The sequence below is a fragment of the Kogia breviceps genome, chromosome 5 (genome assembly GCF_026419965.1).
Source record: "Kogia breviceps isolate mKogBre1 chromosome 5, mKogBre1 haplotype 1, whole genome shotgun sequence".
In the NCBI taxonomy this organism is placed as follows: Eukaryota; Metazoa; Chordata; class Mammalia; order Artiodactyla; family Physeteridae; genus Kogia; species Kogia breviceps.
Genome location: NC_081314.1, coordinates 149679079 through 149703539, shown reverse-complemented (window position 1 = coordinate 149703539; position 24461 = coordinate 149679079). Strand labels below are relative to the sequence as shown.

General features: G+C 45.6%; 1 protein-coding gene across 1 annotated transcript in view; it reads right to left on the bottom strand.

Annotated features, from left to right (window-relative positions):
• PRMT2 (protein arginine methyltransferase 2) overlaps window positions 1-24211 on the bottom strand; it is a 47619-nt gene extending 23408 nt beyond the window's left edge. The window contains 7 exon segments of the mRNA XM_059065560.2: window positions 2581-2745; window positions 3671-3832; window positions 15079-15261; window positions 15922-16029; window positions 22651-22747; window positions 24035-24084; window positions 24086-24211. Of these exon segments, the coding sequence (XP_058921543.2) occupies window positions 2581-2745; window positions 3671-3832; window positions 15079-15261; window positions 15922-16029; window positions 22651-22747; window positions 24035-24084; window positions 24086-24196 (876 nt within the window). The 5' untranslated portion in view covers window positions 24197-24211.
• Between the last annotated feature and the right edge of the window lie 250 nt (window positions 24212-24461).

Here is a 24461-nt window from a genome sequence, read left to right as displayed (position 1 = left end):
TCTCCCGTTGCGGAGCACAGGCTCCGGACGCGCAGGCTCGGCGGCCACGGCTCACGGGCCCAGCCACTCCGCGGCATGTGGGATCTTCCCGGACCGGGGCACAAACCCATGTCCCCTGCATTGGCAGGCGGACTCGCAGCCACTGCGCCACCAGGGAAGCCCTAAGGATTTTTACATCAATGTTCCTGAGTGCTACTGGTCTGTAGTTTTCATTTTTTGTACTAACTTTGGTTTTGGTATTAGTGTAATAATGCTGGTCTCATAAAATTTATCAAATATTTTATAGTTTCTCTATGTGCTTTGTTCTTAGAAAGATCTTCCCATTCCAACATCAGATATATTTTTAGTGATTGTTTCATGTTTCTTTCCTTAAAAAAAAAAAAAAACTTAACTCTATAACCCATCTGGAATTTATTTCAGCATATGGTATGAGGAAGAATCTAAACATTTTCTCCAAAATAATCAATTGCTTCGGCCCCATCTTTGAATGATTATATAGCTTTACCTCACTGATTAGAAACTTATTATTATAAACTAAATACATGTATATTGGGGTTTGTTTCCCAACTTTATACATGTCAGCAGCAGAGTAGGAAGGTGGGAGGGAGACTGGAGACCTGAGGTCTGAGAACAGGCAGTGGACAGGAGGGGAGACGCCAGGGAGGCAAAAAAGCACAGAAGAAGACGGGCAGCCACAGGGGACGGAGGGTTCTGTGTGGGACACGGTATGGTCCAGCTGATGGATTTGTGATACTGCCGGACTCACAGCCCCGTCTCCACCTCTGCCACTTGGCCCACAACGGCCACCACCGCCACACGGCTCCTCCCGGTCTGCACAAAACCACCAGGCCCTCCAGCTCCACCTGGTCAGGCACTTCGCCCTGAGCCACTCGGTACCTCAGGCTGTCCTCACTGTCCTGTCGCCACAGTCCTCACTGCCCCTCTGACCATACGTTCTGCAATGGACAGGCGGGGATCAGAGGGTCGCGGGCTTTCTCCACGGCTTCGTTGCACGTGCTCTGCTCGGCTGCCCCCCGTGACCACGCCCCCTCCTGGCCCGGCCACGCCCCCTCCGCGGACCCTGCACCTGTGGGTGAACAGGCCTCCCCAACCCCGCTGGCCCACCCACCCGCCCCCCTCCAGCCCTTTCCTCAGCCGCCCCCTCGGCAGGCGCATCCCCAGCGGCCTCTGCGGTGCCCCAAGGCCCCACCCCCAGACGCCCCAGGGGTCCCTGCACCGTCCCCCCTCTGCTCTGCAGGCCTCACCATGCCCTGCAGTCCTGGGGCCACCGCATCATGACCCCTACCCCACTTCTTCCAAGTCCTGGACGCCGCTGGCTGGCTACCCGACACACGCAAGTACGGGGAGGCAGAGAGCCCGAGTCCAGCCTCCCCCGCTGGACACATGCAGTCCGCCCCCGGCCCACACCACTGGGCTTCGGGCACATAGGGGCAAGGACACCGAATCCCAGGTTTCTGCTCCCCGCCCCCTCTCCCCCCGCCCGCACCCCTCCCCTCCAACCTCTTGCCCCTCCCCTCCCCCCACCCCTCGTCTCTGTTTCCACATAACCCCTCCCAGGGGCAGAGCGGGACCCTAGGCAGCCAGGCTTCCCCGACCTGCACTGCCCCAAAGGACACATCACCGCAGCCGGGCTCTCTGTGCCCCCACCACCCCAAGGTGCTCAATAACATTTACCGAAAGAACGCTAGCGTTCTGGGGGCAAAGGCCAATGCCCACTTCCTGGATTAAAGGTGTAGCAAGTCCCTTTTTCCCGTGCATCATCTTGTGAATCCACAGCTGTTATTAACAACAAAATTGTATCACGGATGTTGTGTCTATTTACACTCTATCTCCAGACAACACGATTTCAACAAGGCTAAAGGCCCAATGTCATTTGCTATCATTTTCCTCAATCTCTGCGATCTGTAAGAAGCTAGGGCCAGCATTCTTATTATTCATATAAGTTACTCATTTACTATTTAAATGGATTTCTTGCTGGAAACCCTGGTGGTGCTCCCCTCCCTTCCCCCAGATGTCATTTTCTGGGTTTTGACAGAGACTAAACTTCAGACTGCTGAGCCAGAAAGGGGGCTGGGCCGAGGGTCTGAGGAGACCCGCAGGCCCGGCTTCCACCCACCTCTCACTTACCCTCGGAGCACAGAGAGTTCGTGAGCAGGGTGGGTGGGCAGAACCAGAAAACTCTCCACCCCGACCCACGTGAGACTGGGGAGAGAATGTGGGAGAGCCTGGGCCTCGAGCTGGTCACGGATGCAAATCAGGCGCTGCAGACAAAGATTCTGCTGGCATTAAAAACAGCCTCACACATCAAGCACTGGATATTCGCAGGTTCCCAAAGAGAACAGAGTTTATGTAAATCACTCACGAGAAAGTCACATTAGCTTTGATTTACATTTCTCATAAAGGCATTTTTTTAATCAGTTAAATATTCAAGACTTCGAGCCAATGTTCACACAAGAAATCAATTACACATCACCTTAGGAAAAAAGTCAAAATGAATCATGATTTATGAAGATTCCAGAGCCCAGAGCAGCCGCCCCAGCAGTGCCCACTGCCCCTTACCAGCAGGCAGGTCCCCATCCACTCAGACACCAGCACATCCACCTTCTCCGGCAGCACCACGTCCTCCACCTTCTGCTGGAACACGGTGATGATGTCAGCGAAGCCGTTCTGCATGACCAGCTGCCCTGTGTGCTGGGCCATCTCACTGGCCTCCACCGCGTACACCTGCACGTGACAGAAGCACCATCCGTGCGCGCCCCGGCCCCAGACCGCGGCCCGCCGTCCACTCTCCCCAAGCCTGAGTCTCCTCGGCTGAGTCAGAGCCAGCAACAGAAGGCAGGCAACGTGCTGGACGGCGGCGGTGGACGGCAGACGGCCACGCTGTGCCACCTCCACCTGACGGAGCCCTGGGAGGACCTGCCTCTACTCGTAACTCCACTTCCTGCCTAAACGCAGACACAGGGCTGCAGGTGGACAGAAGCCTCTGCACCCACGTGGGCCGCCCGCCCCAGGGCCCGGTTCCGACACACGCAGCGACACAGTCCGTAACCGACACAGGAGATTCTTGGCACTCCACTAAACAGTCAGACTTTTAGGGTAGCAGCGGCTAATTACAAATCCAGATTCTCAGGAGGTCCTGAATGCTACGTCCTGGTTCTGGCAGGGTCTGGACTCGGGCGGTCACTGCCCTGCAGTTGCACCTGTGAGCTAGGAACCTCATCCACCTGTGCTGGGGCCGTCGAGAGGCGGCACCTCTCCTTGGCCCAGACAGGCTTTAACAGGAGGAGGAGGACAGGAGCCCAGCAGGAGTCCCAGAGAGTGGTCCACCCTGTCCCTGCCAAGGGTCACTTTCGGCGGGGGAGGACACGGGACGGTGGTCTACACAAGCAGCCCAGCCCAGACACGTGGACGCACATGTCTCCTTGCGTGACTGAAATAAGTTTCACAAGCACAGCCCACCAGCTGCAACTCACTGGGATATTTTCTATTCTGGCCTATGCACTCTGTGCTGTCTGCGACTCACTAAACCCACGTCGCAGCCTCTGGCGGGCTCAGCCTGCAAGAACACGCCGCCGGCTTCACCTACGCGGCGGGAGCTTCACCAGGACCCGGCTCCGAAGTTGTGAAAGGGCTGCTGCCTCCTACTCACTGCTCTAGGCTGAGCATAATGTGCGCAGAAGAGGCTGATGATCCCGGTTCCACAGCCGACATCCAGAATCACTTTATCTTTCAGGGATTCTTTATTCTGCAGGATAACGTTGTGGTACTTAGTCGTTCGTGGCTGGTCTGCCAACATCTCCAAGTGAAGTTTCTAGGGGAAATACACATGAAGGGAGGGTCACTGCCTGCAGCTAGAGCTATGCCGAGCTCTGGCTTAAGGCGCAGGGTTAGAGCCTGACCTACCCACTCGGCCCCGCCACCCCACACCTAAACTACGAGTGCCAGCGTTTAAAAAATAAAAGGCCAAAACATGCAGCAGACACAAGTCAGAGTAGACACTGAAGGAATGAGAGGGAAGCCTCCGGAACCCTCCCTGCTCAGCGGGCTGCACCGCCCCGACAGCCAGGCGAGCGGAGGAGCGGGTGTGGACCGCGGAGGAGCAGCCACGTTCCCGTCAACCGGCCGAGAGCGAACGGCCAAGCCTGGAAAAGGCTGCGGGAGGTGCACGCCCCACCGCGCCGCGCCGCGCCCTGTCCGCGCGGCGTCCCGCGAGGCCCCTCACGTGACCCCTCACGTGACCCCCCCCCCCCTTGCTGCCTGGGGACAGCAGGAGCCTCAGCGCTGGTGGGAGGGGCAGCACCACGCCCAGGGGGACAGACGGCCCGGCCCCCAGGCTAGGTCAGCACCGACAGGAGGCCCGCACGGGCCTCACGAGCCCCGCGGCTCCTCGGGGACGGACAAAGGGAGGCCACCGGGGTGGACGGAGTCGAGCCCCAGCTGTCCTGCCTGCAGGGCCACCCTGACGCCGAGTCAGAAGCAGGCTGCGGAGGCCCCAGGGGAGGAGGCCGGCAGCGCTGCCTTCACCTCGGACACGATGCACTGCAGAGCAAAGAGCATGAGATGGTCACTGTGATCAGGGATCACTTCAGCAAGAGCCCATAATAATTCTAAATATTCTGAACCTAATAACAGGGCTTCGGAGTGCACAAAGCAAAAGCCAGTGAGACTGCAACCAGAAACAGACGAACTCCCAGTTACCCTTCTCTCAGCAACTGACAGAAGCAGAAAATCAGAAAAGACAGACACGTGAACAACACTTTCAGGCAACTTAATCCAACTAATAGAACACTTCACTTGGCCATTTACAATAATACACAAAAATATCTAGGAACAGATTTACCTAGAAAGGTACACAACCCTGTATGATCAAAACCTTAAAACTCTGACACATAACACAAGGCTTAAGAAATGAGAGAGGTCATCACAAAGATGTCACTTCTCCCTAAATTAATGCACGTTTTCCATGTAACACATTAGAATGCCAAACAACTGGACAGGGGTGGAGGAGGAGCACAAAAACACGATAATAAAATTAGTTTCGTTGCAGCAAAAATAGAAATGAGACTTTTCTGATAAACAAGAACAATAAGCAACAATGAACGGGCTGGGGAAACAGCATAAACAGGCCTGAAAGAATTAAGCCATCTTGGTTATTCTTTAACTATTACTACTAACAAATACTGGTAGCTAGACTTGTCCTTCACAAAGCTAAACAAAGCTAATTACTCTGATTCCATATAAATCGAACCCTGCACCTGGCATTTACTCTCCATGCATTCACTTGTAGCAAATCACCCCTTGTAGCTGTTTACATTTCAGAAAGAAGGTCACAGGCCGATAACCCAGAGATGAACGGACCCAATTGACACGCAGGCTCAGCGGCCATGGCTCACAGGCCCAGCCGCTCCGCGGCATGTGGGATCTTCCCGGACCGGGGCACGGCCCCGCGTCCCTTGCATTGGCAGGCGGACTCTCAACCACTGCGCCACCAGGGAAGCCCAAGTGACTGTTTTAAAATACTGCAAGAAGAAGAATGCAAGACCTTCACCACTTTGACCCTAGCACTTATCCTGGACTGTAAGTCCCACCTATAAGAGCCCCTGTAATTCCCCAGAACGGGAGGCACAGTTCTTGAGGGGCTAGCCTGCTGGGTCTTCCCTTTGCCTGGCAAAGAAAATACAAAGCCTCTCTATTTCTTATCCTCCAAATCTCTGTCTCTGTATTTCTATTCCGCATTGGCACACAGGGAGCAAAAATTTGCTGGCAACAGTTTCAAAAAAATAAACAGACGAGGCCATGAAAATGCTAAAAATTAGGAGAACTGCTAGAGGCCTAGCTCTTCCAATCATTAAAAAGCATCTGGACCTGCAGAAGAAATAACCGGATCAATGACACAGAACAGAGATTCACAAAACAGATCCTAACAATTTGACATATGATAAATGAGCATTTCACATTATGCAGAAAAGGAAGATTAACCAAAAGCTGGAACAGCTGTATATTTGTGGGGAAATTAAGTCGGAATTTTACCTTATTCTTTACAAGTAAATTCCGGATTGATTTAAATATTTCATTGTTAAAAAAAAATGCGATCACAAAAATTCTAAAAGAAAGCATGGGTATTTATAATCTCAGAGTGAAGGCCTTGAAAATAGGACACAAACGCAGAAGCTACAAAGAAAAGAAGGACAAATTAGACCATATAAAGATAGAAAGTTCCATGGGGGAAAAACAGCAGCAAATGGGCTTCCCTGGTGGCGCAGTGGTTGAGAGTCCACCTGCCGATGCAAGGGACACGGGTTCGTGCCCCGGTCCGGGAAGATCCCACGTGCCGCGGAGCGGCTGGGCCCGTGAGCCGTGGCCGCTGAGCCTGCGCGTCCGGAGTCTGTGCTCCGCAATGGGAGAAGCCACAACAGTGAGAGGCCCCCGTACCGCAGGAAAAAAAAAAGCAGCAAATGGTCAGTGTGATACATATAAATACAAGCTAAACTGCCTATTTAACATATAAATTGACAGAAATCAAACGAAAAATGGGCAAATTATATGAAAGTTTATCAAAAAATAAGAAATACAAAAGGCCAATAAAAAATGAAAGAAGATCAATCTCACTTTAAAAATGGAAATCAAAACCGAGATACATATTTCACCTTTAAGATTGGAAATCTTGGATTAAGCGCACCGCGTAAAGGAGCTCCAGGCGCGGAGCTGCTGAAGAGACAGGAGACTTTTTCTTGCCTCTTTGCTTCCTGGGGCGCGAGGAGAGGGGATTAAGGGCACCGCGTAAAGGAGCTCCAGAAATGGGCACGAGCCGCGGCTGTCGGCGTGGACACCAGAGACGGGTGTGGGACGCTAGGGTTGCTACTGCCGCCACCAAGAGGCCTGTGTGCGAGCGCAGGTCACTCTCCACACCGCCCCTCCCGGGAGCCCGTGCAGCCCGCCATTGCCGGGGTCCCGGGATCCAGGGACAGCTTCCCCGGGAGAACGCACGGCGCGCCTCGGGCCGGTGCAGCGTCACGCCGGCCTCTGACGTCGCAGGCTCGCCCCGCATCCACGCCCCTCCCTCCCGCTGGCCTGTGCCAGAGCCCCCGAATCATCTGCTCCTTTAACCCTGTCCTGTCTGAGCGAAGAGCAGACGCCCTCGGACGACCTACGCGCAGAGGTGGGGCCAAGTCCAAAGCTGAACCCCAGGAGCTGTGCGAGCACAGAGGAGAGGGGGAGGTCTCTCCCAGCAGCCTCACAAACAGCGGATTAAAACTCCACAATCATCTTGAAGTGCCCTGCATCTGTGGAAAACCTGAATAGACAGCAAAACATCCCAAGTTGAGCAGGTGGACTTTGGGAGCAAGATATATGATTATTTTCCCCTTTTTTTCTTTTTGTGAGTGTGTATGTGTGTGCTGCTATGTGAGATTTTGTCTGTATAGCTTTGCTTTCACCATTTGTCCTAGGGTTAGACCGACCCGTTTTTCTTTTAAATAGAAATTTTTCTTCTTAATAATTTTTTATTTTATAACTATATTTTATCCTACTTTATTTTGTCTTCTTCCTTTCTTCCTTCCTTTCTTCCTCCCTTCCTTCCTCCCTTTCTTCCTCTCTTCCTTCCTTCCTTCCTTTCTTCCTTCCTTCCTTCCTTCCTTCCTTCCTTCCTTCCTTCCTTCCTTCCTTCCTTCCTTCCTTCCTTCCTTCCTTCCTTCCCTTTCTATTTCTTCTACCTTTTATTTTGAGCCATGTGGATTAAAGATTCTTGGTGCTCCAGCCAGGCATCAGGTCTGTGTCTCTGAGGTGGGAGAACCAACCTCAGGACACTGGTCCACAAGAGACCTCCCAGTTCCACGCAATATCAAATGGCGAAAATCTCCCAGAGATCTCCATCTCAACTCCAAGACCCAGCTTCACTCAAGGACCAGCAACTAACAGTGCTGGACACCCTATGCCCAACAAATAGCAAGACAGGACTACAGCCCCATCCATTAGCAGAGAGGCTGCCTAAAATCATGATAAGGCTACCAACATCCCCAAACACACCACCAGACGTGGACCTGCCCGCCAGAAAGACAAGATCCAGCCTCATACTCCAGAACAGAGGCACTAGTCCCCCCAAACAAGAAACCTACTCAATCCACTGAACCAACCTTAGCCACTGGGGACAGCCACCAAAAACAACGGAAACTACGAAACTGCAGCCTGCAAAGAGGAGACCCCAAACACAGTAAGATAAGCAAAATGAGAAGACAGACAAACACACAGCAGATGAAGGAGCAAGATAAAAACCCACCAGACCTAACAAATGAAGAGGAACTAGGCAGTCTACCTGAAAAAGAATTCAGAATAATGATAGTAATGTTGATCCAAAATCTTGGAAACAGAATAGACAAGTTGCAAGAAACAGTTAACAAGGACCTAGAAGAAATAAAGAGGAAGCAAGCAACAATGAGCAACACAATAAATGAAATGAAAAATACTCTAGATGGGATCAATAGCAGAATAACTGAGGCAGAAGAACGGATAAGTGACCTGGAAGATAAAATAGTGGAAATAACTACTGCAGAGCAGAATAAAGAAAAAAGAATGAAAAGAACTGAGGACAGGGGCTTCCCTGGTGGCGCAGTGGTTGAGAATCCGCCTGCCGATGCAGGAGACACGGGTTCGTGCCCTGGTCCGGGAAGATCCCACATGCCACGGAGCGGCTGGGCCCGTGAGCCATGGCCACTGAGCCTGCGCGTCCGGAGCCTGTGCTCCACAATGGGAGAGGCCACAACAGTGAGAGGCCCGCATACCGCAAAAAAAAAGAACTGAGGACAGTCTCAGAGACCTCTGGGACAACATTAATCACACCAACGTTTGAATTATAGGGGTCCCAGAAGAAGAAGAGAAAAAGAAAGGGACTGAGAAAATATTTGAAGAGATTATAGTTGAAAACTTCCCTAATATAGGAAAGGAAATAGTCAATCAAGTCCAGGAAGCACAGAGAGTGCCATACAGGATAAACACGCCAAGACACATAATAATCAAACTGTCAAAAATTAAATACAAAGAAAACATATTAAAAGCAGCAAGGGAAAAACAACAAATAACACACAAGGGAATCCCCATAAGGTTAACATCTGATCTTTCAGCAGAAACTCTACAAGCCAGAAGGGAGTGGCAGGACATATTTAAAGTGATGAAGGAAAAAAACCTACAACCAAGATTACTCTACCCAGCAAGGATCTCATTCAGATTTGATGGCGAAATTAAAACCTTTACAGACAAGCAAAAGCTGAGAGAGTTCAGCACCACCAAACCAGCTTTACAACAAATGCTAAAGGAACTTCTCTAGGCAAGAAACACAAGAGAAGGAAAAGACCTACAAGAACAAACCCAAAACAATTAAGTAAATGGTAATAGGAACATACATATTGATAATTACCTTAAATGTAAATGGATTAAATGCTCCCACCAAAAGACACAGACTGGCTGAATGGATACAAAAACAAGAACCATATATATGCTGTCTACAAGAGACCCACTTCAGACCTAGGGACACTTACAGAATGAAAGTGAGGGGATGGAAAAAGATATTCCATGCAAATGGAAATCAGAAGAAAGTTGGAGTAGCAATTCTCATATCAGACAAAATAGACTTTAAAATAAAAACTATTACAAGAGACAAAGAAGGACACTACATAATTATCAAGGGATCAATCCATAAAGAAGATATAACAATTGTAAATATTTATGCACCCAACATAGGAGCACCTCAATACATAAGGCAAATACTAACAGCCATAAAAGGGGAAATCGACAGTAACACAATCATAGTAGGGGACTTTAACACCCCACTTTCACCAATGGACAGATCATCCAAAATGAAAATAAATAAGGAAACACAAGCTTTAAGTGATACATTACACAAGATGGACTTAATTGATATTTATAGGACATTCCATCCAAAAACAACAGAATACACATTTTTCTCAAGTGCTCATGGAACATTCTCCAGGATAGATCATATATTGGGTCACAAATCTAGCCTTGGTAAAGTTAAGAAAATTGAAATCGTATCAAGTATCTTTTCCGACCACAACGCTATGAGACTAGATATCAATTACAGGAAAAGATCTGTAAAATGGAGGCTAAACAATACACTACTTAATAACGAAGTGATCACTGAGGAAATCAAAGAGGAAATCAAAAAATACCTAGAAACAAATGACAATGGAGACATGGTGACCCAAAACCTATGGGATACAGCAAAAGCAGTTCTAAGAAGGAAGTTTTTAGCAATACAATCATACCTTAAGAAACAGGAAACATCTCGAATAAACAACCTAACTTTGCACCTAAAGCAATTAGAGAAAGAACAAAAAAACCCCAAAGTTAGCAGAAGGAAAGAAATCATAAAGATCAGATCAGAAATAAATGAAAAAGAAATGAAGGAAACAATAGCAAAGATCAATAAAAGTAAAAGCTGGTTCTTTGAGAAGATAAATAAAATTGATAAACCATTAGCCAGACTCATCAAGAAAAAAAGGGAGAAGACTCAAATCAATAGAACTAGAAATGAAAATGGAGATGTAACAACTGACTTTGCAGAAATACAAAAGATTATTAGAGATTACCACAAGCAACTCTATGCCAATAAAATGGACAACCTGGAAGAAATGGAAAAATTCTTAGAAATGCACAACCTGCTGAGACTGAACCAGGAAGAAATAGAAACTATGAACAGACCAATCACAAGCACTGAAATTGAAACTGTGATTAAAAATCTTCCAACAAACAAAAGCCCAGGACCAGATGGCTTCACAGGCGAATTCTATCAAACATTTAGAGAAGAGCCAACACCTATCCTTCTCAAACTCTTCCAAAAGATAGCAGAGGGAGAAACACTCCCAAACTCATTCTATGAGGCCACCATCACCCTGATACCAAAACCAGACAAAGACGTCACAAAGAAAGAAAACTATAGGCCAATATCACTGATGAACATAGATGCAAAAATCCTCAACAAAATACTAGCAAACAGAATCCAACAGCACATTAAAAGGATCATACACCATGATCAAGTGGGGTTTATTCCAGGAATGCAAGGATTCTTCAAGATACGCAAATCAATCAACGTGATACACCATATCAACAAACTGAAGGAGAAAAACCATATGATCATCTCAATAGGTGCAGAGAAAGCTTTTGACAAAATTCAACACCGATTTATGATAAAAACCCTGCAGAAAGTAGGCATAGAGGGAACTTTCCTCAATATAATAAAGGCCATATATGACAAACCCACAGCCAGCATTGTTCTCAATGGTGAAAAACTGAAACCATTTCCACTAAGATCAGGAACAAGACAAGGTTGCCCACTCTCACCACTATTATTCAACCTAGTTTTGGAAGTTCTAGCCACAGCAATCAGAGAAGAAAAAGAAATAAAAGGAATCCAAATAGGAAAAGAAGAAGTAAAGCTGTCATTGTTTGCAGATGACATGATACTATACATAGAGAATACTAAGGATGCTACCAGAAAACTACTAGAGCTAATCAATGAATTTGGTAAAGTAGCAGGATACAAAATTAATGCACAGAAATCTCTGGCATTCTTATACACTAATGATGAAAAATCTGAGAGTGAAATTAAGAACACTCCCATTTACCATTGCAACAAAAAGAATAAAATATCTAGGAATAAACAAACAAATAAATAAATAAATAAATAAACAAGTAAATAAAATAAATCTAAGGAGACAAAAGACTTGTATGCAGAAACCTATAAGACACTGATGAAAGAAATAAAAGATGATACAAATAGGTGGAGAAATATACCATGTTCTTGGATTGGAAGAATCAACATTGTGAAAATGACTCTATTACCCAAAGCAATCTACAGATTCAATGCAATCCCTATCAAATTACCACTGGCATTTTTTACAGAACTAGAACAAAAAACTTCACAATTTGTATGGAAACACAAAAGACCCCGAATAGCCAAAGCAATCTTGAGAATGAAAAATGGAGCTGGAGGAATCAGGCTCCCTGACTTCAGACTATACTACAAGGCCACAGTAATCAAGACAGTATGGTAGTGGCAGAAAACCAGAAATATAGATCAATGGAACAGGATAGAAAGCCCAGAGATAAACCCACACACATATGGTCACCTTATCTTTGATAAAGGAGGGAAGGAAACACAGTGGAGAAAAGACAGCCTCTTCAATAAGTGGTGCTGGGAAAACTGGACAGCTACCTGTAGAAGTATGAAATTAGAACACTCCCTAACACCATACACAAAAATAAACTCAAAATGGGTTAAAGACCTAAATGTAAGGCCAGACACTATCAAACTCTTAGAGGAAAACATAGGCAGAACACTCTGTGACATAAATCAGAGCAAGATCCTTTTTGACCCACCTCCTAGAGAAATGGAAATAAAAACAAAAATAAACAAATGGGACCTAATGAAACAAAAGCTTTTGCACAGCAAAGGATACCATAAACAAGACCAAAAGACAACCCTCAGAATGGGAGAAAATATTTGCAAATGAAGCAACTGACAAAGGATTAATATCCAAAATTTATAAGCAACTCATGCAGCTCAATAACAAAAAAACAAACAACCCAATCCAAAAATGGGCAGAAGAACTAAATAGACATTTCTCCAAAGAAGATATACAGATAGCCAACAAACACATGAAAGAATGCTCAACATCATTAATCATTAGAGAAATGCAAATCAAAACTACAATGAGATATCATCTCACACCGGCCAGATTGGCCATCATCAAAAACTCTAGAAACAATAAATGCTGGAGAGGGTGTGGAGAAAAGGGAACACTCTTGCACTGCTGGTGGGAATGTAAATTGATACAGCCACTATGGAAAACAGTATGGAGGTTCCTTAAAAAACTACAAACTACAAATACAACCCAGCAATCCCACTACTGGGCATATACCCTGAGAAAACCATAATTCAAAAAGAGTCATGTACCAAAATGTTTATTGCAGCTCTATTTACAATAGCCAGGACATGGAAGCAACCTAAGTGTCCATCAACAGATGAATGCATAAGGAAGATGTGGCACATATATACAATGGAATATTACTCAGCCATAAAAAGAAATGAAACTGCGTTATTTGTAATGAGGTGGATAGACCTGGAGTCTGTCATTCAGAGTGAAGTAAGTCAGAAGGATAAAAACAAATACCGTATGCTAACACATATATATGGAATCTAAGAAAAAAAATGTCATGAAGAGATTAGTGGTAGGACGGGAATAAAACACAGACCTACTAGAGCATGGACTTGAGGATATGGGGAGGGGGGAGGGTAAGCTGTGACAAAGTGAGAGAGTGGCATGGACATATATACACTACCAAATGTAAATTAGATAGTGAGTGGGAAGCAGACACATAGCACAGGGAGTTCACCTCTGTGCTTTGTGACCACCTAGAGGGGTGGGATAGGGAGGGTGGGAGGGAGGGTGATGAAAGAGGGAAGATATATGGGAACATATGTATATGTATAACTGATTCACTTTGTTGTAAAGCAGAAACTAATACACCATTGTAAAACAGTTATACTCCAATAAAGATGTTTAAAAAAAAAAAAGATTGGAAACCTTTTTTCACTCTGAAGACTTGTGGTGGTGAAATACACCCTCTATGCTGGTGGTATCTTTCTGGCAGGCAACTTGGCAAGATCCACCCAAGTAAAAAACACATACATACACCCTTCAATTTACCCAGTGGAAATTCCAGCAAAGGTTTAGCAGGATTTATGTAGGAGGACATCCATTACAGCATTGCTTGCTGTGATGAAAACTAAATATGATCCTTTTCAAATCAACACAATACTCTGCAGCTGTTGTAAAGAACAGACCTTCAAAACAGTCCAGCTGCGTGAGAAGAGCAAGGTGAAAAACAGTGTGTGTGAAACTATTCCTCTTCTATAAATTTAAAAGAATAAAACAGATGCAGCTTAGATTTGGAAGAAGCATAAGCACTGTTGCTGAAAGAAATCTCAAGGAGCAGAGTGAGGAGACAGACTTCAGATTATCACTATGTCTTTCTTAGTAGACGGAAACCTCTAAATATGTACACACATCAGTGGTTTTTCATTTCCTTTAACATTTTTAATTGTCAACTATGACATACCTACAAAAAAGTACACTAAAAAGTACTTTCGAGTTTACTTAACATAGTTACATTCCAAACCCTTGTACCCACACCAGAACACTGCCAGCACCCCGGATCATCTCACCGGGCCTTGACAAACATAGAACCCCCCCTTACCAGTAACCCCCATCCAGATTCTCAGGGGAATCAGGTCCCTCATCTCTAGAGCTCCACCACTTATATATACATTCACAGGCAACACCTTTTAATGCTGCCTTATAACATATAATTGAATCAAACATAAGGTATTCTTTGATGTCTTGCTTCTTTCACTCAACATTGTATTTGCAACGTTCATCATGCATTTAGTTTTATTTAGTTTAAAATATAAACAGGGTTGTCTGGACCACAGGACTTCGGGTCTTTATTCACATTGGAAAAATAACAAACTAATAAGCTAGTTATTTATAGGTATTACTGTTGATTTATATAATTTTTTTGTATTTCATTTTAAATGTAAAATTTATTACTTTTTTTTTAAATACTGAGAAAGGCTCGTAACTCCACTGCTCAAACAATCTGTCTAAACCAGTGGTCTGCACATTACAGCCCGTGGGCCAGTCCAGCCTACCACCTGCTTTTATATGGCCTACAAGCTAAGAATGGCTTTTACATTTTTAAACGGTTTTTAAAAATCAAAAGAATATGACACATGAAAATCATATGGAAGTCAAATTTCAGTGTCTATGGATAAAGTTTTATTGGAATGCAGGCCTGCTCACTCGAAGTTGTGTACAGCTGCTTCAGCATGGGGATGGCAGGGCTGAGCAGCTAAGGTGAAGAAAACATCTGTGGGCCCTGCTCTGAAGGATGAGTAGAAGCTCAGAAATTATTTTTAAACTTAAAACCTAAAACTAGCGAGAAGCTAGCGCCAGCCGGCCGGGCAGGCAAGGGAGGCAGTACCAGGGTCCCGTAGCTGCCGAAGTACTCCTCGTCCTGCCACGAGTCCTCGGGGCCCCAGTCCTCCAGGTGCTTCCCCAGGTGGTTCGCCGGGATGTACCCGCAGCAGCCGGCGCGCTCACCCCACCACCAGTCGGCAGTGGTTTGTCTCAGGATGAGAATTGTCTCTCCTCTCGAAAAGCTGAGCTATACAAACATAGAGAGAAATGAAAATTAAAGAAAAACCTGGAGTTCGTATTTCAGTGATAAATCCACCATCACTGGGGCCCAAATCACAGCAATTTTGAAAAGGAGTCAATGGGTAAATGCATCAACTGACAAGATATGAAAATGATACCAGGATTTTAAGATTTCTGTGGAATATCTACATGAAACAAAACCATACCTTAATTGATATTTTTTTTTAAAAAAGATCAAACATTTTCAAACTGTAAGTTTCTTAGAACACAATTTCTAACAGCCCCTTCACCATAACTCAGCTAGGTGGTAGCTGATTCAGTTACTGGAGGCTTATGCTAAGAAATTCCTATTACAAAGCAAATAATGCTACATTCAAGTAGATATTTTTATTTAACACCCAATTTTTCGTTAATTAGAATAGGTTCTAAGTAAGGGTTTTCAAAACAGAAACTGAAGCAGGTATCTCCACCCCCCGTTCCTCACCCGGGAATCCTTCACATCAGGCTTGGGACCCGAATTTGTTAGGCTGGGTCACCCACAGGTCTCCTGTGGCAGTGAAGTATCTGAATACTTCTTTATTTAAATCTGCTATGACTTCTGCAAATTTTACATCTAATCCTGTCCCTGAACATGCTGAATCCACAAAGCATAAGCCCACATGGCTACCTGCGTCTCATCGGTGGCAGAATAGTCTGCGATGGCCACGAATTCCTCGGGGTGCACACTACCCTGGAGGTTCCCCTCCTCACCCTGCACGGCGGGGTCCTCTCCCTCCTGTTCAAAGCAAGGGAGAAAGGGAGGTGACTGTGGGGCTGCCATTCCTCTCCGCCCTTCTCTCTGCCTGTCTCTCCATCTGTCTCACTCCGCCTGTCTCTGCCTCCCTCTCTGTCTCCATCTCTCTTTCTGTCTCTCTCTCCGTCTCTGTCCTCTCCATCTGTCTGTCTCCATCTATTTGTCTCTGTCCCTCTCCAACTGTCTCTCTGTCTCTGCTGTCTCTGTCTCCATCTCCGTCTGTCTCTGTCCCTCTCCGTCTCTGCCTCTCTGTCTCCATCTCTGTCCCTCTCCATCTCTGTCCCTCTCCATCTGTCTGTCTCTGCCTCTCTCTCTGTATCTCTGTCTCCACCTGTTTCTCTTTCTCCGCCTCTGTCCCTCTCCATCTCTCTGTCTGTCTGTCTCTGCCTCTCTGTCTCTATCTCTGTCCCTCTCCATCTGTCTCTCTCTGCCTCTCTCTCTCTGTCTCTGTCTCTCTCTCTGTCTCCATCTCCATCTCCGCCTCTGTTTCTTTCTCCGCCTCTGTCCCTCTCCGTCTCTGTCTCTGCTTCTCTCTCTGTCTCTGTCTCCATCTCTGTCTCTGTCCCTCTCCATCTCTGCTTCCATCTCTGTTTCTGTCTCTCTCTCCACCTCTGCCTCTCACTGTCTCTGTCTCTGTCCCTCTCCATCTGTCTCTCTCTGCCTCTCTCTCTCTGTCTCTGCTTCTCTCTCTGTCTGTCTCCATCTCCGTCCCTCTCCATCTCTGCCTCCATCTCTGTTTCTGTCTCTCTCCACCTCTGCCTCTCTCTCTGTCTCTGTCCCTCTCCATCTGTCTCTCTGCCTCTCTCTGTCTCTGCTTCTCTCTCTGTCTCTTGTCTCCATCTCTGTCTCTGTCCCTCTCCATCTCTGCCTCCATCTCTGTTTCTGTCTCTCTCTCCACCTCTGCCTCTCTCTGTCTCTGTCTCTGTCCTTCTCCATCTGTCTCTCTCTGCCTCTCTCTCTCTGTCTCTGCTTCTCTCTCTGTCTGTCTCCATCTCCGTCCCTCTCCATCTCTGCCTCCATCTCTGTTTCTGTCTCTCTCTCCACCTCTGCCTCTCTCTCTGTCTCTGTCTCTGTCCCTCTCCATCTGTCTCTCTGCCTCTCTCTGTCTCTGCTTCTCTCTGTCTCTGCCTCCATCTCCGTCTCTGTCCCTCTCCATCTCTGCCTCCATCTCTGTTTCTGTCTCTCTCTCCACCTCTGGCTCTCTCTCTGTCTCTGTCTCTCTTGGCTCCAGGTTATTAGGATGGTTTCAAATCAAGATTCACGTGATCACGTTTTCATCCTACAAACACTTGGGGTCGTCTCCACCAGCAGAATGAAAGGATCTCACCCTCCCTCCACCTTGACTTTAGTCTCTAGTACAAAATGACTCGCATCCTTAAGCGAACGTCAGAGAAAGAACAAGAAAGAGGCACCGTGAGTGACCGCTTAGTGACTGACCCCATCAGCAGCAGCGCTCTGAAGGTGGTGACCGGCCCAGGAGAAAGCTGCCCTGTCTGGGCGTCAGACCCGAGGGCAGAGCTGGGCAACTGTGCTGGGGGCTGACGGGGGGCAGGGCGCAGCCCTCGGGGGCGCACTGCTGCTCAGGACTCGGAGGAGGCGCCCTGGGTCTCGGCTGCACGCGGCCCGCTTCCCTTTATGTCCAAACGGGTATCCCTGGAGGCCACCCCAGAGGCGGCAGGGCCCCAGCTCGCCAACCAGTTCACTGCAGCAACCCCGCCCGGACATACGTTTAAACAGATTTTCCTACACGTAACCATCATTCACGGTCATTTTAGAAAATGTGTGTAAGAACAAGAGCACAAAGAGGAAAGTTAAAACTAAGTGAGAGCTTGTTCACTGGTCAGAGATCAATGACGGTAACATGTAACCGTTACACGTTATTTATAGGCTTCAGGCTTTCTTCACGTGTGCATGCAATACCTCCTTATATGGTGTGTACCGGGATCATAAAATTCTGCCTTATGACATATTTTGCACTTACTAAATTCTGAACATTTTCCCCATTATTAAATACACTTCTAAGCACATTTTCAGTATCTTACAGTTTTCCACTCCATGAATTATTGTAACTTATTTATCAAATCTCCTATAAACATTTAAACTGTTTTCAGTTTTGACTAGTATAAATTATGTTAAGGTGAACTTTAACATGAATCGGTCTGTCCCTGATAGTTTTCTTAGGATAAATTCCTGAATATGACACTGAGGGTCAAGGTCTTTTACGGCTTTGATACCGCCACCCGATGACTTCCACGGGGCGGCCGCTCGAGCTCCTGCGTGCGAGGACACAGCCTCATGAGTTCCCCGCGCCTGATCAACACCGGGTGTTCATCACTGCAGCACCTGCCAGTCTGAAGGCAAGAAATTACCTCTTGGTTACCTCCATTTGCCTTCCTTTGATTATTAGTGATCAAACATGATTTTACCTATACACTGGCCATTTTTTAAATTTTACTAATCACCTATTTGTATCCTTTGCACATTTTCCTATCACAGTAACACGATTCGTTTCTGCTCACCCTCGTCCTGTCCGGCTCCACCCGCGCTGTCTGCCACCGGCCCCCCACACCCCCATCCTCACAGTCGCCTGGTGTACATGGAGAGCACGGAGAGGGAGGAGGGTCCCCACACCTCCCATGCTCGTGTCACACGTGCACGCACACACACGTGCACACACACAACTTAGTTTTTCTTTTGACATCGCTTTTTATAAAAGATACCAGACAGCTTTAAAAAAATTTGGGGGGGGGCTTCCCTAGTGGCGCAGTGGTTGAGAGTCCGCCTGCCGATGCAGGGGATGCGGGTTCGTGCCCCGGTCCGGGAGGATCCCACGTGCCGCGGAGCGGCTGGGCCCGTGAGCCATGGCCGCTGAGCCTGCGCGTCCGGAGCCTGTGCTCCGCAACGGGAGAGGCCACGGCAGTGAGAGGCCCGCGTACCACAGAAAAAAAAAAAAAAATTCTTTTTTCACTCACACAGTAACTTGTGGCAAACTCCCGACCTGCAGAACTCTACATAACATACGTATATATGTTATGTACGTACACATGTACATACATAACATATGGCTGCATACCATTCCGCAGCGAGGATTCTGCCTGAGCCTTAAGTCATCTTCAACTGATGGACTTGCTCTGGATGTCCAGTTTTCTACCACCACAAACGTCTGTGCACATTTATCCTGACATGATGACATTTTATCTCTATGGGATAGACTGACAGGGCTGAAACATAAACATAGTTTTCACTCAAACATTTGTCGATTCTTTCCATAAAGGATGCAGCACTTCACACTTCACCAGCACTGCATGGAGTAACGTCTTTAATTTTTGCCAGAGGAATAGGTGTAAAGACTCCAGAAAAGGTAAACATGTGAAGAAACACTATTACTTATACTTTATAAAAAAGACTTTTGATAGTATAGAGAAACAATAATAATTCATTGTGGGGTTTATAGCATATATAGAAGTAAAATATGTTACAACAACAGCACAAAAATAGTGGCTGGTAAATGGAACTAATTTAGAGGATTCTTGTGATCAAAAAAAAAAGACTAGAATAGGTTAAGGATGCATATCATAATTTCTTGGGTAACCATTAGAATAATATTGGGTTTGCCAAAAAGTTTGTTCAGGTTTTTCCAAAACATCTTCAGGAAAAACCCAAACAAACTTTTTGGCCAGCCCAAAAAGGTACAGCTAAAAAGTCAACAGAGGAGATAACACGGAATTATAGAAAATATTTTATTAATCTAAGAGAAGGAAAGAATGGAGAAAGGTAAAAAGGAAGAACTGTGACAAATAGAAAACAAACAGCAAGATGTTAGACTCATGTTAGACTTATGTTACATGTTAATGGACTGAATACTCCAATTAAATGGCAAATATTATCCAACAGGAAAATAAAAGATATAACTACAAGCTCTTTACAAGAGGAACACTTTAAATATATGGAGTTAGTTTGGCTGAAAATGTAGGTATATATGTGCCATGCAAGCACTAAGACAAAGTAGATGCAAGGCAAGAAGTATTAATAGGTAAAAAGAGAGACTTCAGAAAAATAAAAGGGTCAACTAATCTAGAAAACAAAAACTAACCTAAGCATATGCACCAAATAACAGAGATTCAAAATATATGAAGCAAAAAGTGATAGATCCAAAAGGAAATAACAAAAAAAATAGACAAATCCACAATCACTGTGGAGATTTTTGAAACTCATCTCTCTCAGTAATTGATAGAACAAATGGACAAAACATCAAACAGGATACAGATGTGAACAATACTAATAACCCATTTGACAGTGAAGACACTGAACACTACACCCAACAACTGCAGAATAACTTAGTCTCTGCAAGTGCACATGGGACATCCACCAAATAACACTTATGATGAGACCATAAAGCAGGCCTGAATAAATTTCCAAAGATTGAAATGTTATATTTTCTGACCAAACATAATCAAACCAAAATTAAATAACAAAAATATAAAATTTCCCACGTTTGGAAATTAAGCAACACACTTCTGAATAGCCCAGAAAATTTCTCATTTCCATTGTGATATATTAGAAAGTATTTTAAGTGAACAATAATGAAAATACAATGCATTTAAATGTTAGGTGCAGCTAAAGCAGTGAATAGAGGAAAAGTTATAGCTTTAAAGATATATATATATATATATATATATATATATATATATATATATATATACACAAACACACACACACACACACACACATATACACACACACACACACACACAAATATATATGAAAAGAAAGGTTTAAAATCAGTGATCCAAGCTTCCATATCAGGATGCTATGAAAAGAGAAAATTAAACCCAAATAGAGTAGAATAAAGGAAATAAAAGCAGAAATCAATGAAATAGAACACAGATAGACAAAGAGAAAGTTAACAAAGGTTTCTTTGAAAACATAAAATTGATAAAATCCTAAAAAGATAAAACGCAAACTGTGACTATCAGGCATCTCTTCTATGATGAAGAATGCTATTACCAGGATGAACACAAATATTATTGAAATACTAACATGACTCATAAATAACCAGGAAAACTAAAATCACAAGATACCATTTCTAACCCACAGACTGACCAAAATTAAAAAGCCTGATGTTCTCAAGTGTTAGCAAGCACTTTGGGCTCCTGGCAAACCTGTGAACTGGTAAACCACCTGGGAGAACAACTGCTCATTATCTAGTAAAACTTAAAATATGCAATCCCTCCCATCCTACAATGCCATTATTGGGTAAATACCCTGGAGCACATGTGCACAAGGAGACACACTGAAGGATGTTCACTGCAGCACTGTTTGAAATAGAGAAAAACTGGAAGCAATGTAAGTGTCCAACAAAAGGGAAAGAGATAAAATGTGGTACATACCTAACGTACAACAGTAAGACTGAACAGACCTACATACCTACCTGTGAATGTGATACATTTCATATAAGGAACACACTACAGGGACCATCCTTCAGGACTAAACCAGCTGTACCCATACATTAAAGACAAATCCCTCAAAAGTAACGTAGGTGGAAAAGGCAGGCTGCAGAGGACACACAGACTATGACACCGCTTAGGTAAATTCTAAAAAACACACATAAACAATATCATATGCTGCTCAAAGATGCCTACTTAAGGTATAAAAGTATAAAAGATGGTGTAGAAACACAAATATAAATTCATAATTCATAGTAGTGTTTGCCCCTGAGACAGAGGAAGAAGACTGGGACTGGGGTTGGGGAATAAACTTTATTTATGTTTTTTATTCATATATATACTTATTATATTCTCAAGTAAATATGACAAAATGTTAGCAAGTTTCCACTTCTGTGTAATATGTATTGATACTTGATGTCTGCAATGTTATTCTGTAAATGTTCCAGTAGTTTTCTAATTTCTCAAAAGAAAATTGAGATACATGAAATTAAAACATTTTATGATTGATTTTAATCATATTTTAAGAATCATATTTTAAGAATCATATTTTCATAATTTTAAGAAACAGATTAATGAAATTATCCAACTATAAATAAAATTTCTATATATAAAAACCCAAATGAATTTAGAATGATAATTAGAATGTAAAGAGGAAAAAAAAGTTAAAATTGACATCACAGACATGAAAATGTTTTTTAAAAAATATTATTTATTAGAGTATTCTGGTTTTTAATTTTACATAATTGACATTCCTTTAAATTTAAGGTGACTTTTTTTTTTTTACTGTTAACTTGAATGAAATTATATGTGTCCCAGGCAGAAAAACAGTATGAATATATAAATCTTTTCTAATGTCCAACCTGTCTCTCACATATTATGTCTGGGATGTTTTTAAACAACTAAAAAAAATGTGCTTTCTTAACCAGCTCAAGAGCCAAAAATGGAACCCTAGATCCCTTGGAAGTGTTTACAGTGCCCATTTCAGAACGTCATGTGGGACCTTTACACACTGTGCATTTCCTTTATTTAAGCATCCCCTGGTTAGTGGCCACCCTCCAAGGTCCAAGGAAAATGCCCTCACTCTGGGCTGAGCTCCACTCTCTGTAATGGTCCTGGTCTTTAAATATAAGTTCTCACACAGCAGAACCGAAATTACCTGCAACTCACTTCTGGGGCAGTCACCTGGTGTTGCCATAATTCCTTTGGGATCTGCACATAGCTGCTGCTTTAATGTTTCATTTTCCCCTCCATTTCTATTTTAAAAAGAGAAAGAATGAGAAAATGCTTGTTATGTTGCATAATAATTACGTCCACATAACTTCTAAGGTCCATGAAAAAGGTCCTCTACCAAGTGGAAATAAATGTGAAGAATGTAAAGAATGAACAGAAATGACATTTATAAACACAATTCTTACAAAATCAATTGAAAGCATTTAAAATTATGAACTCCAAACAGTGTATATTTTCATCACTAGCCTGCAAGGTGTTAATTGTTTATTGGCCAAAGACTGTTAGTTTCTGTTAGATCACTGGGTTGAATTAAAACAATAAATTGATGTCAATTCCTTCCTTGGAACCCTGACAACTTTAATCCAATTAGAATTTCCTATCTGGGGCTTTAAAGCGTTTCCACTAACAGGAACCACGGTCTGCATCTCCCAGAGGCTTTTCTTCTCATTCTCAATCTTATTTTTACAGTGACAGTGTAACTCATACTACGTTCTGAGATGGATGTGTGTTTTTTTCAATTATACAGCAATCCTTTGTTTAAAATGAGGGCTTCACTTTATCAATCAAGACCTAATACTTCTTTGGGTGACGTTTGTAATTATAAATACTAATACACATGCATTGCATTTTCGCTGGAAACTGCATTGGGGCCAGAATGGGGCGGGGCCTGGCGGGTGGGCGGTGCCATGGCGGTGGGACCAGCATGGGGCTGGGCCGGTGGGAGGGCGGGGCCGGGTTGACGGATGGGGCCAGGGTGGGCGGGTCAGGATAATGAGGCAGGGCCTGGATGGGGCGGAGCTCGGTTGAGGGGCGGGGCAGGGTTGGGGGAGAGGGCCAAGGATCCTGAAGGGCAGGTGGCCAACGGGGTGGGGAGAGAAACGGGAAGAGAGGATGACAGTAGGGGCAGGGAGTGATGCGAGAGCAGAATGGGTAGTGAGGGAAAGGAATGTGACCTGCTCCCTGAGAGGGTGGTAGATTGGCCCGGAAGCCAAAGGCAGACGGGATGTGGGCGTGGCACTGGGGCGGGGATCGGGGAGAGGCGGGGCACTGTGGGCGTGGTTGGGGAGGTAGAGGGACTGCGGGGCGATGGGTGTGGCGCCGTAGGCGTGCTCGGAGGGAGGGCGTGGCCCTAGCGGGGGCGGGGCACCAAGCTCGAGGTCAGCACAGAGGCGGGAAGGCGCGGAGAAATCTTGATAGGGGGCGGCGGCCTCGGACCGCCCGCTGACGCACACATCGGGCAAGGACCCCTCCCCTGGCATGTCCTGCCCCACGCGCGGTCCAGCCGTCCGATCTGCCCACGGGAAACCTACCTCAGCCGCGTTTCTCCGCTGAGGTTGGCGTCCACACCTCCGGCACGGAGGGGCAGCTAGCACCCACCAAGAACCCGAGCCGCCGCCCTCGGCCCGCGCAGGCGCAATGTGCGCAGGCTGCCCGCGTAGAAAGCCCCGCCCTGGGACCGGCTTCGCGCGCATGCGCCGCCGTGCACACCCCGCTGTCCCGAGAGGGGATCCAACGCCCTGGACCGCGCAGGCGCAGTGCTCTCGGGGGCAACCCGGAGAAGACCGGGTCCTGGGGAGCGACCCACACGGTCCCGCCTTCGGCTGTTGCGCGAGCCCGAGCGCTGCGCTCCAAGCGTGCGGGCTCGGGCTCGCGTCCCCGGGCGCTGGGGGCAGCCCGGGGAGGAGGCGTGGCGGCGGCATAGGCGGCGGGGAGCGGGTGCCATCCTGGTCTGGGGGT